General features: G+C 36.6%; 2 protein-coding genes across 2 annotated transcripts in view; one reads left to right on the forward strand and one right to left on the reverse strand.

Annotated features, from left to right (window-relative positions):
* The window catches only part of LOC101309816, a 10,222-nt gene extending 63 nt beyond the window's left edge, over positions 1-10,159 (forward strand). Inside the window, exons 2-6 of the mRNA XM_004296253.1 lie at positions 74-325; positions 419-512; positions 8,914-9,040; positions 9,648-9,938; positions 10,058-10,159. Coding sequence (XP_004296301.1) covers positions 74-325; positions 419-512; positions 8,914-9,040; positions 9,648-9,938; positions 10,058-10,159 — 866 coding nt within the window. The remainder of the gene's footprint in view (positions 1-73; positions 326-418; positions 513-8,913; positions 9,041-9,647; positions 9,939-10,057) is intronic.
* A 446-nt stretch (positions 10,160-10,605) lies between these two features.
* On the reverse strand, positions 10,606-14,781 carry LOC101306415 (zinc finger CCCH domain-containing protein 14-like). The gene is made up of 3 exons (XM_004295106.1): positions 14,517-14,781; positions 12,910-12,970; positions 10,606-11,823 (listed from the first exon to the last, which is right to left on the reverse strand). The coding sequence occupies exons 1-3, from the start codon at positions 14,599-14,601 to the stop codon at positions 11,067-11,069; spliced, it is 903 nt and encodes a 300-aa protein (XP_004295154.1). The 5' UTR covers positions 14,602-14,781; the 3' UTR covers positions 10,606-11,066.
* Positions 14,782-15,632: the final 851 nt, after the last annotated feature.

Raw genomic sequence — 15,632 nt, forward strand, 5'->3', positions numbered from 1 at the left:
CGTTAGGTAAGGTTATGTAGTTTGATTAGTATCAGAATGTGGTGTGTACTTTGTATATGTAAATTTTGATCAGCTTCTCTTTCAGTTGTGGATGATGGATCAAACTGGAGCATGGGGCAAAGGCAACTTTTCTGCCTCGGGCGCGCGCTTCTAAGGAGAAGTCGGGTATTGGTGCTTGATGAAGCAACTGCATCTATTGACAATGCAACTGATACGATCCTGCAGAAGACTATAAGGACTGAGTTTGAAGCTTGTACAGTAATTACGGTAGCTCACAGGATACCAACTGTGATGGATTGCACAATGGTGCTTTCGATTAGTGACGGTGAGAATTTGATTTAATGCTCATCTAAGAAAATCCGTATGTTTGCATCCATTAGTGTTAATGAAGCAAGTATGATGAGCCATTGTTTTTCAGGAAAAATAGTGGAGTATGATGAGCCAATGCGGTTGATGAAGAAAGAAGGGTCGCTATTTGGGAAGCTTGTCAAGGAGTACTGGTCTCATCTCCAGTCTGCAGAATCTCATATTGAATGAAATATTTCTTTTGTAGCCATGAAATAAATCTCATATTGAATGAAACATTTCTTTTGTAGCCATAAAAAATAGTGAACCAGGAAGCATGATCAATTTAACTTAACTATATATATAGCATGGTCTACCGTTCACAAGCATGTGCACAGTGAACCTTTTTTCTTTTTCTTTTTTTGAAATAGATAATTTAGATTTTTCTAGATAGGCTCTCTTTCTTGGTAAAGAATTTTTTGCCCTCCATTTTTGACTTTTCTTCTGTCTCCTGAATCTTCCAGATGATCTTGCTTTTTCAGACCTTCATTATTTTTATTTCTCTCATCTCTCTGTCTTTACATCTCAGAGAATATCGCCGTTTCATTTCATCTCTTTCACTATTGTTCCGTTTTGTGCCTATTTACCTATATAACATTTGTTGGTCGACTGTTCATAAGCATATAAACAGTGTCAAAACACTGTTCATTAACAACAGTGAACGTTTTTCTTTTTTTTCTTTTTTTTTTTGAAACAAGTAACTTAGATTTTTCTAGATAGGCTCTCTCTCGACAAAGATTTTTTTGCCCCCCATTTTTGACTTTTCTTCTTCCTCTTGAATCTTCCGGATCGATCTTGCCTCTTCAGACCTCTTTTATTTTTATTTCTCCCGTCTCTCTGTCTTTGCATCTCAGAGAATATCGCTGCTTCGTTTTATCTTTTTCACTATTGTTTCGTTTTGTGCCTATATACTATTGCTTGGTTAACTTTCGTAAGTACTGTGAACAGTGTGCAGACCTTTTTACCTTGTTAATGAGCTGTGTAATTCTGTATTTACCCTTCGTTTCAACTTTAGATATAATTTTTTATTTTTTTTCCGTCCGCTTCTCGTTCTCTCTCTCTCTCGCCCAACAATTCTCCATCTTTCTCACACTCTCTAGACTCTTCTCAAAATAGCTCCAACATTTCTCATAAAGCAAAAGAATCTAGAGATATTAGTATATTACTGTGATAATTTATTACCCCATTGTTTCACAGAACTATTTTTATCATTTTCTCTTCTGCTTTGTATACGTACAAATCAAAACAATTGGAGCATTTATATTTTGGGAAGAACACAAGACTAGATATTTTGTTGTATAAATGTTGTTTTTGTGATAGCTCGTATACATATATATGTGGAATATGCATAATGTAGATATTACACCGCGCCTTAGCGCGGGTATCAACTCTAGTGTAAACTATGAAAATAAAGCACAATGAGTAGGAAATAAAGCACAATGTGGAGATAGGAAGACTATTTTCCTAAATTAAATTTCAAAATTGGTTAATTGATAGGGGAGTGATTTTCATCACTTCTCATGTTATAATCAAACTCTGTGTTTTTTTTTTTAAACGGCAGCTTTGACGCCATAACCATTAATGAAACCTTATAATACAAAGGGGAGACATTATGCTTAAACCTCATACTGGACGAACATCTTAAAATAACATTAGGCATGTCTACACAATCTATACATTCTAGCAATCACCATTTAACAAATAATGCATATTTGGCAACTCTATTTGCCATACAATTTTGGCGACATACCAGAAAAATATTGCTCATACAAAGCCATAAATTACTATGTCTATAAGTTTTTCGGCTATGATGCCACTAGGAATAACCAGTAACCCTATGTTTCATTTTTTCACTAGGAGGCTGCAACCATTTGACAAAACAAGAAACTCGTCGTCTCATTAGGGCAAACATGGCACGTTGCGTGCGTTTACCGGGACATTGCCCATCAGTATCCAAAACAACTACAAAACAATAAAGTAAAAACTAAAAAGAGTACCTACTTAGGCATGACCAAGGTTCTAAAAAACGGCCTAGGTGGCCGCCTAGGCGCCGCTTGGGCGCCCGGAGAAGGGTTGCCGTCCCGATTTTAGGCAAATCGGCGAGTGTAGGCGGCCGGCCATTTTTTGGCCCCCTGGGCGGGTACCTAGGCGGCTGGGCGGCCAAAAAACTTTATTTTTTTTTATTTTTTTTATTTTTTATTTTTTTAAGTGAAAATCATGGATTCAAATGAAGAGGAAGAAGAAACTATGGATTTTAAGTTTGACTCTGATACCGAAGAAGTACTTGAAGGATGTGCAGAAGAAGAATAGGAGGAGTAGGCTTACAAGAATGTATTTTTAGTTATTTGAATTGTATTTGGACATTGTTGCCTAGTTGGTGAATTGCGTTTTTTATTTTTATATTTTCTTAAAGATATTGTTGTTTAATTGCATTTCTTACTTACTTCAATGACATTGTTGTTGAATTGTATTTCTTATTTTCCTAAGAACATTGTTGTTAGTACATTTTTAAGGACATATGCTATGTATTTTTATTATTTTCAGCGTTATATGTTGTTTTTTTCATTATTTTCAGACATTATAATACATATTTTAATTGTATTTATATAATTATTTGTTATTAAAAAATAAAATAAATACAAAAATACAAATCCGATTAATTCTCGATTAATCTCCGTTTAATCCCCAATTAATCTTTTGGGCGCTGTCCGCCCGACTAGCGCCCATCGTTTTTTAGAACCTTGGGCATGACCCTTCGTCAGCCATAAGAGAATGATGACTTATTTCAACAACTAAAAATAGAAAATACTTAGAGCAAAAATCATAACTGCCCATATTTGGCCCAAATCCTGAACCAAGGCCCAACATGTGTCCAAGAGAGAGATAAGCCCACACCAGGCCAAGATCTTTCATGCATCAATCCTTCAGTCGTACCACCACCGACGCCTGACCATCGCCGCCATCGAGCCCTTCCCTCCGTCCCAGCACTGCCGTCGAACCCACCATGCTTGTAGATCGCTTAAGACCTGGGCATGACGACCACCGGAATCTGCCTGTATTAACTTTATTTTTTTCTTTAGTAACTTAAATATCGTCTTCTTTTAGTATTAAATTTTGTTCTCTTATAAAACTTGAATAACATAAAAAATGAATTGAACTAAAAAACATATTGAAGTGATTGTTGCAGGTGATCTGGGTCGAACCATATTTGACCACATTGGGCATTGGGTGTTGGTTCTCGGTGCCTTCATTGACGTTGTTGACTTCGTCTAGGCAAAGTGGTGGTGGTGTCGTATGAGATTGAAGCTGCATGGTCCTCTTTCCCAGCTTGGGGCTGGGCAGTGGGATGCAAGATGGATCGCTCCCAGGAGTTGGGCTCGAGCTTAGGCTTGGTGTGTGGGCTGATGATCTTCTTAGGCCACTATCCTTGTAGATTGATTATGGGCCTCCTCTCATTGCGATCATACAATCTATTGGGTTTCTTTACTCTCTTTTTTTTTAATAAAAACTTTGCCTATCACACTAGTTTTACATGCATTAGGTCGGCTCACTTTAAATAAGTTGAGTATAGAACTGTCAAATTAGAGGTTTAGTTGGATGCATTTGTGAAGTGTTCTAGGATGAATGTTTAGAAGTATAAATGTGTTTATTTAGGGCGAGTAGTCCACTTTTAGGGGTAATTCTGCCAAATTTTTTAGAGAAAATTTTAAGAACAATACATAACAAATGACCCACTCCTAATTTTGGTGTTTCAGGTTTCAAAACAATCTTAAAGGTATATGAACTTTTAATCTCAACCAATAATATTTACATGTCGTTATGTTTTCCGTTATTTTATGTGTTTTCCGTTAAAATGTTAGAGACAAATCCGTCACTCTCTAATTTAGCAATAATAAATTATTTATATTAATAATTTCTAAGGAGAGAGAAATCAAAAAGATCCAATTCTCATTATTGAACTAGTAATAATATATTTTTTTTGAGGAGCAGCAAAGTCATTTTTGAGCACAGAATATCCAATTCTCATTGCTGAACTAGTAACAAAACAACAATTTATGGAAGACCAAAATTAAAACAGAAAATGGAATAGAGTGATCTACTTGCAGACAACAAAGTCATTAAGATTATGGTCTGAGTTAACAAAATTTAAAAAAAAAGTATATAAATAGAAAAAGAGTAAAACAAATATAAAGAAAATGGAGAATGGAGAAAACTCGAAATCACGCTTTGAAAATTAAGAAATTACATAACGGCGTTACGTACTGACGTCATATACTAAAAATGTGTCGTGGTTTTAATGTCATGTATATTTATGATTGTTTTGAAATTTGAAACACCAAAATTATGAGTGGACCATTTGCCATATACTGTTTTTAAAATTTTCCTAATTCTTTAGTAAAGTTTTTCTTAAAGTAGGTCCCTTAAGGCCTCTTTAGATTTGAGGGTGAAACATGGTGTGGATTCTGTCAATTTCTAAATTGAAAATTTCTATGACGCTAGAGCCAATCAACCAAAGAGGGTTCAAACCCTAGCAAAGGCAACGAAGACTTTGACTTCTTAGGTCTTTTTATATAGGTCAACAGTTGAAAACCCTACACTTAGTCCCAGTCGTTCACTAATCTAAGTCATTCGTAAGCATCAAAGCCGGCTCATCACTCCATCAATCAATAACGTGGCGCGGCCTTTGCACCCTTTTGGTTACCCTGGCATGACAACAGCCAGGTGACCCAATAACTCAACTGTAGAACCTAGCATCGAGAAAAGCACATGAGTCTTGAAAGGGTTCACCGTTGGGAAAGAAAATATAAGCTTTGCAAAGGTTGTCGACGTCCCAATGTAAGCATTGATTTAAATTGACACAGTTGCCTAGGATTGGGACCAAAGTTTGTGATCCCAGCCAAACAAACCTCAACTCTCCCTCCATCCTTCCAAAACGTTGGTGGTCCTCCACAACTGGCCTAAAAAGCGCTATAACAATCTACAAGTTCCGCACAAAGTCACACAATGCTCATATTTCAAACAGAGCTTTGCCACGATACCTAGAGCAAATTGAAACTCAAAACCTGGGAAGGGGAGAGAATTCAAAAAGTGACGAATACAAACCTTTGAAAACAATAATTTCAATGACTTTACAAAACACGGCACCCGTGAGTCATTTAAGCTCGATCACGAGTAAAATGATAAAAGACATGAATTGTTGATGCTAAAATAGTTCAGAAGATGTTAGGAAGTGTCTATAAGCACTCATAAATGGAAAAAACCAGAGGTCCAAAAAATGTGAAATTTCTAAAAAACACGTGTTATAGAAATGGGATTTGGCTCAAATTTGGTGAAACATGAGAGGAGGGGTAACACGTAAGTTTTTTGACATCACAAGCTTGCAAATTCAATACCTCTGAAAATAATAATTTCAATGGTTTTACTAAACACCGCACACATGATCGATGACAATTAAAATGATAAAAGACACATATTTTTGATACTAGAATGGTTCACAAAATGATAGGAGGTGTCTATAAGCACACACGGATGGAAAAAATCATAGATAAAAAAAATGTGAAATTTCTTAAAAACTCGTGTGCTCAAATATTTCTAAAACACATGTGCTATAGCAAGGAGTTTTGACTTAAATTAGGTGAAACTTAATGGGAGGGGGTAACAGGTAATATTTTTTGAAAAATTGAGGTTCCCGAAGTCAGTATCAGAAAAATTAAAGACATCACAAGCTGGAAATTAACTCAATATCTCTTAAAACAACAATTTCAATAGTTTTACAGAACACAGCACGCGTGAGTAATTATTTTCTTGACGTAAGAGTGGAAATGACATGTTATGCAATATTAAATACTTCCTTTCAATAATATTGATATGCAATATTAATTGCACTACGATGCACGAATTAATTTCCCGGACGTAAATTTGGAAATTAATTTGGAAATTCACATAATTAAATTCTTTCTGAAAATTTTGAAATTTGATATGAATCGCTCAATAAACTTTTAGAGCTAAAAAGGTAGCATGGGATGTGTGGCCCAACCAAATGTCGGGGAAGCTTGGCCGTATATATGAGATTGGATGACCATAATTGTCCGATTAGACAATATGAGAAGAGGACCATGAGGAGAAGATCCACATCCCAAATGGAGATCAACCGTACTTGCGCAGTTAGATTTATTTCTCAAAACAGAGGCTACTCATACAGAATTACAAAATGTATAAAATTTTCAAGCCAATTCAATTTCAGACCAAACAAACCACCATAGGTAGTCAAGTTGGTAAGAGCCTAGGTGTAGAACCTCCATACCTAGGTTCGAATCTCAGCCGATGTTAATTGGAGTTAAATCCCAATTTATTCTTAATGGCCAGAGGGCCGGGAGGAAGAATTCTGACAAGATCCCTCAGCGCGGATTAATCTCTGGGCATGTAAAGTCTTTGAGGATACCGTCGTTGATACTCTAAAAAAAACAAAAAATTCAGACCAAACAAAAGTTCAATTTTCAATTTTCGATCAAGTCAATTTTCCGACCACAGTTTAATCGTTGATAATATGCACATGCACATGCACGTAGCCTAGCCTTCAGCATTTGCCTTTGCACCTTGGCCGGAAAATGATCGGAACTCTAATATGGCTGTGAACCAGAGTGATCTGCATACTTCGCATGTATTATACCAGAATAGACGTCCAAATGCTTATTACAAGTAATTATGTGAAGATTAGATAAGAGCAAGCTGAGGGAATTCAGTCAAAGTTTCCCGCAGTGTTAATTCATGTGGGTTATAATTATTTCACCTAGCTTTTGAGATTACCTACTATCACATATGGTTAAGTTTGAGGCATTATGCCAACCCAGAAATTTTAATGTATACTACTATATATACCGACAAAACTACTATAACTGACAAATAAATTAAAGATGAAAACCTGGATGCTGTGCTGTGAAAACCTTCTGTATGTATACATAACCGGAGCTTATCTCTTTCTATTAGCCCAATTGAACTTGATTATTCAAATTTGCAGAATTCTAACAGTGTTCTTGATCTTTCTTGGGTTAATTCAGTGTATTACATGCATTGAGATCTAAGGATAGAAAATGTGGTGGGTATTGATCACTCTAATATGTATTGGCTTGGTTAAGAATTGTCATCCTAGTATGTTTGGCACTGAATTGAGGGATAGAGGTTTTCCTTTTCTTCTCTTTTGGACCTTCTATAAAAAACCAAAACCCATTTTTGCATCTTATAATTAAATTCTGCCTTACAATTTCATTTCAGACACTAGCCCTCTTGTCCATATAAATTAAGCCTCTCACTTTCAACTTTCAAGTCTCTCTTCCTCAGCCCTCCTCTTGTCCCCATACTTTTCAAGTCAAGCCCCTCTTTTGTGTTCATGTAAGTGTGAGTGTGTCTGTGTGGTACTAGTAGCAGCAGTAGCTAGCAAGCTAGCTGGTTTTATCAATGATCATCTTGTGAGATCAATCAATATATCATGCATGCTATATCTATGAAATTAGATTCATTTCCTTCTCTACTTTGATTTTCGAAATTGATTCTTGATCATGGTGCATGTATCCATCAAAGGGTGGTTGATTTTTCATGCATCAAAAAGGATCATTAAGGAAAATGGTAGATCCAATCATTTGGAGATGATATATATGATCCTTCTTGATTTCTTTAGGTGATAGGGATCTGCTACTATTTGCAAAATATTTTTTCTAATATATGGATCTGTTGAGATTTTGTTATTTCCATGTCATGTAATTGAGTTTTTTGATCGATATCGATCTATACGATCGGTATGTCTGTATGAACCTACGGTGCCTCTCAGTGTTATTGATAGTGTTGATTTTTATTTTGGGATCGGCTATTTGTCAATTCTTCTGGTTGAATCTTCCAATCTCGACTGGAATTAAACAAAAATTTACATTTGTCGGACATGCGCAAGCCTCCATCGTCGTGGGCCAATGATTATGTTGATTCCATCATATAATGAACATAATCAATGATGATGAGAAACATCACTCACTGTTCAAATTAAATCCCTTTCTGATATTGTCTACATGCGGACACTGAATTGTTTATATGACTGTTTTTGTTAATTTTGAGGCAAAAGAAAGAAAAGGTGATATATGCCTACATATTCCACAATTTGATTTTTTTTTTTTTTATTGTTGAAGAAAGGTTAATAGAAACTAAAGATTGATACTTTGTTTTCTTTTTATATTTTTTCTTTGTGATAGCCAAAGCTATATATGTTGGAAATCCAAAATTTCTCATTGGTTTATTGGTCTTGGGGTTTGAGAAGTCTATAGATAAATGCAGTATAGATAATTCCACACGCCCAAACACACTCTCACTCCCCCTGTCCCTAATGATGTCTTTTTGTTCTTTACTTATGAAACGCTTTGCCCTTCTGTAGTTTATGTCAGCCTTTCCAGATCATTCTGCTGTGATTTCTTCTCTATATCTTTCAGTTTCGAAACTTCCATGCATGATTCGTCATGCATACTTCAATTTCTCTCTATGCGGAATCATTACTGGACTAACTAGCTTTCATATGTGTTTTACCAGCTTCAGAAATCAGAAGATGGATGTCAGCATTGATCTCACCCTGACCCTTGGGTTACCCTCTGCAAATGATTCTCGAGTACCTCGATCTCCTTATCAAGTCAATACATCTGCTGCTGCCGGTAGTCAGGTATTGATCTTGATCTTTAACTTGTGAAGGAATAGATAATTGTACGTGAGTACTAACAGAAATGAAAGATTTATTTACAAGTATCATTAAAAGATGTCAAGTAAATACAGTGCCTTTAGCTGTTTCTTATATACTATAGATGTTGTTCATCTTGTTTACTACATGAAAAGATCAACATGGCCGGAGTGACTTGCTGCTTCAAGTGCTTCTCCTTCAGATATACGTGCATGAATAGGTCTGGCATGGGTGGTGCTATTTGTATTGTCATTAACAACGTATTGTCCATACAATAATAAACTCAACTCGTAGCCTTACGTGTTTAATAAGTAGCACCGTCTTTACGTTAAATATATGTAGTTACTAATTAATAACATAATTAACCTCGGTTAAATGCATCTTTTTTTCCTAATGCTTGCGTTCTGAAAATAGATTAAACACCCTTTTTATCCAAATAATAATAATAATAATATTAGATGAAACAGCCCATTTCAGTTGGCTAATATGCATATATATGTAGATTCAGTAAACATGTCTTGAAGATCATGATGTTAAATAATAATTAAAATATTTCATCTCAATAGAAATTGATAATTGATCACCTGTTTAGGGCTTTGGTTCTGGAGCTTCTGCTGGCAACGCTTATGAGAGAGAATACTATGATGCAACCAGTACTATCATGGAGTTCGAGCAGAGATCAGTCTCAAGAGAAATGAAGTACTGCGTGATCGATGTCTCCATCACGAAAGGGAAGGTCGGGGGCTCAAAAAAAAGGAAGACACCCCACTCTGATGAACGCCCCGTGGTGCCGAAACCCGAAGATCGGAACAGGAGGTGCACCAATATCAACTGTCGGGCCTCTCAAACTCCAATGTGGCGCACAGGACCTCTAGGACCAAAGGTAAGTTCAACAGTGTTCATATGTGTGTGTGTGTGTGTGTAAGCGTTTTTACGATATAACTTGGTTGCTACTGCTAGTGGAGCTTCACTGATATGACTCTCTCTTTCTGATGCTCACAGTCACTATGCAACGCTTGTGGGATCAGATATCGCAAGCTCAAGCTGAAGGAGAAGCAAGGGGAGGGAGCTTATTCCGGAGAGGGCAGCTCTAGTGCATCATAAGGATTAAGAAGACACAGATTAATCCCGAGTGTTAGACTTGGGCCTCAATAAATTAAATTTTCTTCTAGGAAACATGAACTTTGAAGTTTAGAATTTTGAATTTTCTGTTATTTTTTTATTGATGAATGATGATGGTTAATCTATGAATAAATTTCATTATTTTCCTTACAGTTGACTGAAGTCATAGCATATATCTTCGAAGTCTTAATTAGTCCTATAATTTTCATAGATCTTCGAATTCTTACCTAGGCCAGTGACCTCCAATACATTCATATATTTTGATGAATTCCAATGCCGTTTTCTGCACAAATCGTATGTAAAAAGAATTTCCGTCTAAAGCCCAACACATGGGTATTATGTACGTTTGGGACTGCCATAGAGGACAAAGCAAGAAAACTACTTTCAGATCTTTGCCTCTACAGCTTAATCATTTACAAAATCAAAATCACATAAATCCACAACGATTTCGACCATTTCAACATCAAAACTTCCACAAGAAAGGAGTACCACTCGGGTACGTTCATTCCAATCTAATATTTGCATAATGCTATCAGAATGAAAAAGCTTGAACGAAAGCCCTGACCATATCTTTTATCTTCTTCATTTTGATCAAAAACAAAATTAAAATCTTGATGCAGCCAACAGCATTCAACACTAAACATGCTGCGGGCAGCAAGACAACCTGTAGTTCCACCACATTGTTCAACCAAGAAACCTCAGAATGCTTCGGAAAGACAAGTGGGAGAGTAGGAGCAGATATGGCAAACTACTAAAATTCCCGAATATTAACCCCTGGAAACTAAGGAAACTGCACTCTTAAAAAAAATCCAAGAACACAAATTATGCTGTAAGAAGTGTATCCTACAAGAAATTGGTAAGAGAACAAGATGAGCAGTACAGAAAGAAATCACATCCCTCCCCGGCGCAACTCTTCAGCTCCATGTGCAAAGTGGCACCTGTCACCGAATGTGCATTGACCTTTGGTAAAGTTCTCGCAAAGCTTAGTCTTGAAGTTACTACTTCCTATAGAAGCCCCCATAGCAGGATTCCTCATGTGCGGCGGCCCAGCAGCTGAGCTCACATTCAAAATAATATCTTGAACCATGGCACTGGCATCTTTAATCTGATCAAAAGTGCCCTCAAGCTCAATGTTCCTCAGCTTCGGATCTGACTCGTGCTCTCTAATAGAAAGCTTTGCTCCAGTCACACGACAAATTTGCTTTGAGTTCAGACCATTTTTTCCAATTATGGCTCCAGCAAGTGAAGCATCTACACTAATCTTAGCATTGGCAATGGCCCCAAATCTACCTGCTCCATGACTTGGTGGGGGAGGCTCATTCCGACCTCCCATCCTTCCATGCATTGCTCCCCCACCACGAGGATCATCATAAGATTGAGCAGTGGGCCTCCCAAGTTCATATTCACCGTGGGCAAAATGACACTTATCTCCAAACTTGCAACCTTCAGCTGTGTTGTATTTGTTGCATAACCGTGTCTTGACAGCTGGAGGAGAAGAACCATCTGGAAATGATGGAGGGGCTGCTGAATGTCTGGGAGGAGGTGGATGAGTTGGGTTACTACCAGTCATCTGAGAAACAGCTTTGACGCCACCAGGAACATAATGCAAGAAGTGACATCCCTCTCCAAAAGGGCAACCAGAAGTGCTGTATAAAAACAAAACAAATTTTATGAGTCTAAACTGTCATATAGCTCCGGATTAGGAAGTTCACATGGTTCAGGCTTACAAGATTTTTCAGAATTAGTTAACGACATCTGCAAAGACCCTTTTTCTACACCGAATTGTATACTAAGCCTTAGATATTGATATTTTTCCTGCAAGTGAATGTCCTCCACTTATATATAACAAGGAAAAGATATATACTAAACAATATTTACAATTGGAAACGTAATCTGATGCAGGAAAGGAGGGAAAAAAGAACCAAAATAGTAATAGACTGTCACACACACACACACCCATCCCCCACCACACACACACAAATGGGTTTATTCCCTTTTTGCTACTTCCTCAGCAGAAAGAAAGTTTATATATTGGGTTAAAATTTATGATTTGGTACAATTCATTAATTTGTTTAACTGAAACATTAAGCCTATGGCATAACTGATATAGTTGAATCAGTATAACAGCTTGGACAATTCTGCTGTGCCAGAAAAGTTGCACAATGGTTCACTATATAAAAGACAAGAGCTACTAAATATTCCACATCAAAGAATGCCAAAATATAAGGGTTTACTAAATTGAAACAGAGGCCTTGAAACATGGCGCAGCAATATCTGTGTTTTCTTTTTTTCTTTTCCAGATCTACCTTTTGTCATCATGTCTCAGACGAACCAATTCAACTTACTTTTTGCTTAAAAGTCTAAACACATTAAATAACCTGCTTCACAACTTAGTAGGCAAGCAGGCAACTCAGCAGCCCATGACATTGATTTCACTTGAGAATGATGCCTCAAACAAATTAAACAGAACTGATATATACAGGACAATTCTGTGTCCCAAAACACTGCATCAATTTTTTTAGAATAATCGACTGTTGTCACTCAACCATATCTGTTCAGTCTTTGTTATCATTAGAACAGAGTTCGACCTGTATCACAGCTTTAACCGCCCATTTCATTAGTCCAAATTGCAATACTTATGCTCACAAAATTACACCATTTTAGAATTTATATAAATTACCAATATGAAATATTAATTAGACTATTGATTTTAGATAAGTTAAGATTAGAACCTGAAAAACTTTGTGCATGGCTTCGATTTGCTTCCTATACCAGTTGAAAAGGACTCCATTTCTGTTGCACAACATTAATTAATTTCCCTCAGTTATACTTACAGTGGAGTTATTAATCCTCAGAACTTTAAAGATATCCAACATCAGACTACCATTTTTATCACTAACAGTAGATATACAAGCAACCAATTCCATTAAAAACTTAAATGGTTAAAGAACATCAATTATCTTGTTGAACAGGGACAAACCTCCATATTCTAGGTACTTCAACTAACAATAAGCTTGCAGAACTTTATTTAATGATATTATAGAAACATGATAATCAAGTTGAAAATCTTCCATTGTAGCGTCTGAGTGAGGTTTAAAATCACAAAAACCCATAAGCAGATGCTGTAAACATTCTATAACAAAAAAACAGGGGACAGGACAAAACGACTAATCATAGGATGGAGTTGAAAGAACCGAAGGATTAAGATATAGAGTTCAAGTTTGAGTGCCATTGTGGCCTCACTCTCAACAGAATCTTGGATGTGGATGTTTTCCTTATTAATGCACATTTGAGGGTTCTGGTCTCTCCAGATTGGTAAGCTTAATCTAGATATTTTATGTTCTGATTGAGACAATCGGGAACTGGTTTTGATGTTTTAGAAGGTGTTGGTAATGTATCGTTTATGAAAGCAGCTTGTCTACTCTCACTGTACTTTTGTAGATAGAGTACCGAAATACAGAGAAAAAATTAAAACAGGCGACAGACAATATCAACACTACTCATGCCAAACTTCTTTAGAATTTTCAAACATGTTCCTGAACTGTTTAGACATCAAGTCCCAAAACTTAAAATAGAACTTTATATACCCAACAACGAATCTTATTGAAAACAAAAACCAAACAATTTTGCTAAAAACTTACGATCACCCTAACATGCCTCAATATTGTAGCAATTTTCCCAACAAACACAATACCAAACAAATACAAAGTTCAAATAGATAGTGAAATCATAACGCCAAATCTTGCTCCACTACAAAGAAACCACTCTCAAGTGCCCTCACACCACAATATTCAATTAACTGAGGTGCCTAGTGCCCAATTCACTTGTTCTTGAACATCTAGCCTGCCAACTTCAATAATCAAACAAACTAAAGCTACTTAAACTTCTTTCAATCTTGAAATTTCTACACCAAATATGTTGAAATATATAAAATCAACTGAGCCGCCTAGTGCCCAATTTACGTGTTCCGGAACATAAATCCTGCCAACTCAATAAATGAACAAACCAAAGCTACTTAAAACTTCTTTCTCTCTTGAAATTTCTACACCTTAAAAAACTCTCATCTCAAGATCCAATTCCTCTCTGTAGATTCGATTTCATCTAACGAACCTCAACTCTAAGATTCCAAATCTTCAACTCTACACTTAAATTCCCGCAATTCTATCTCTCACAGCACTCCACTCCAACCAATACTGAATCACACATAAATCTCACAAAGCAGAAACAAGCACATCAACAACTCAAACCCTAACTTCATTCCACAAAATCTTACACATCACAGTTTCAAGAAATACGAAAGCAGAGCTGATAGGAAGTTAAAAAAAAACCGAAAACGAACCTGGCTTGGATTTCTTGAAGCCGCCATTGCCGTTAAACGACGCCGCTTCGGGCCTTCCTCGCTTGCGACCGCCGCCGAAGTCCATCAAAGCTCAGGGAGATAGGGAGAGCGCAACCGAGTGTGGCGGAGGAGGAGATAGAAAAGGCGGGAGAGAGTGGGAGCAGAAAACCCTAGCGGAGAGAGAAAGAGAGGGAGAAGAAGAAGAAGAAGAGGGGATTGAAAAATTCTAGGGTTCGTGCAAAAGAGGGGAGGAAGTCGGACGTGATTTTTCGTATTTAAATTGCGGTTGATAATTTTTTTTTTTTTTTTTTTTTTTGTGAGTGACAACTATATTACGACGACTGTCGTCTGTGACGGAGAGTTCACGTGCTATCCGTGTGACGTTATCATGATATGGTGCTTTTGGATCCACTGATGTGTTTTGGGGATCCGTACCTCATTAGGTAGGTATGTTGGGCTTATTATATAGTTAGATGGTTAAAATATGGGCTTCATTTACCATACAAAATGCTGATGGGCTTGCTTGTGAGATGCAATGTCAGGGCCTGTTTTTGAGAAACTGACCATTGAACCTATTTTTTTCATTTCCAAGTAATATTTGTGGTGTCGTTCATCGAGTGGGTGTCTCATGGTTTTAATGTCATTTTAGGGCTATTGGTTTTTAATATCGGTGTTTTTCTTTTTATTGTCAATGCTACATAGATACTAGCGGTTTTTATTACGTATGATGTTGGAATAGTTGTTTCTTCTTAAGGTTAATTGGTTGTAAGGATGAATCGAGTTTTTTTGGATAAGTTTGGTTATATTTAAACTCTATCAGTTCTTATCCATCATAATTGTTGGTGTTTTAGATAGGGAAGAAAGTGGGGATTTATGTACACTACATGTCACTCGCATAGTTTGTAGTGCAAGTCGATGACTTTAGAAGGTCAGCTTATATATGCTATATGTAACTTACAATCCCTTATGGCAATCGGCCTTATCTGGGGTTTGATCCGAACATACACCAACACAGTATTACATATAGCTAGCAGAGCGGTAATGAATTAGCATATATATATATATATATATATATATAGAGCTTCTTGGCTACAAAATGTCTGCACCAATGATTTT

Source organism: Fragaria vesca, linkage group LG3 (assembly GCF_000184155.1).
Source record: "Fragaria vesca subsp. vesca linkage group LG3, FraVesHawaii_1.0, whole genome shotgun sequence".
In the NCBI taxonomy this organism is placed as follows: Eukaryota; Viridiplantae; Streptophyta; class Magnoliopsida; order Rosales; family Rosaceae; genus Fragaria; species Fragaria vesca.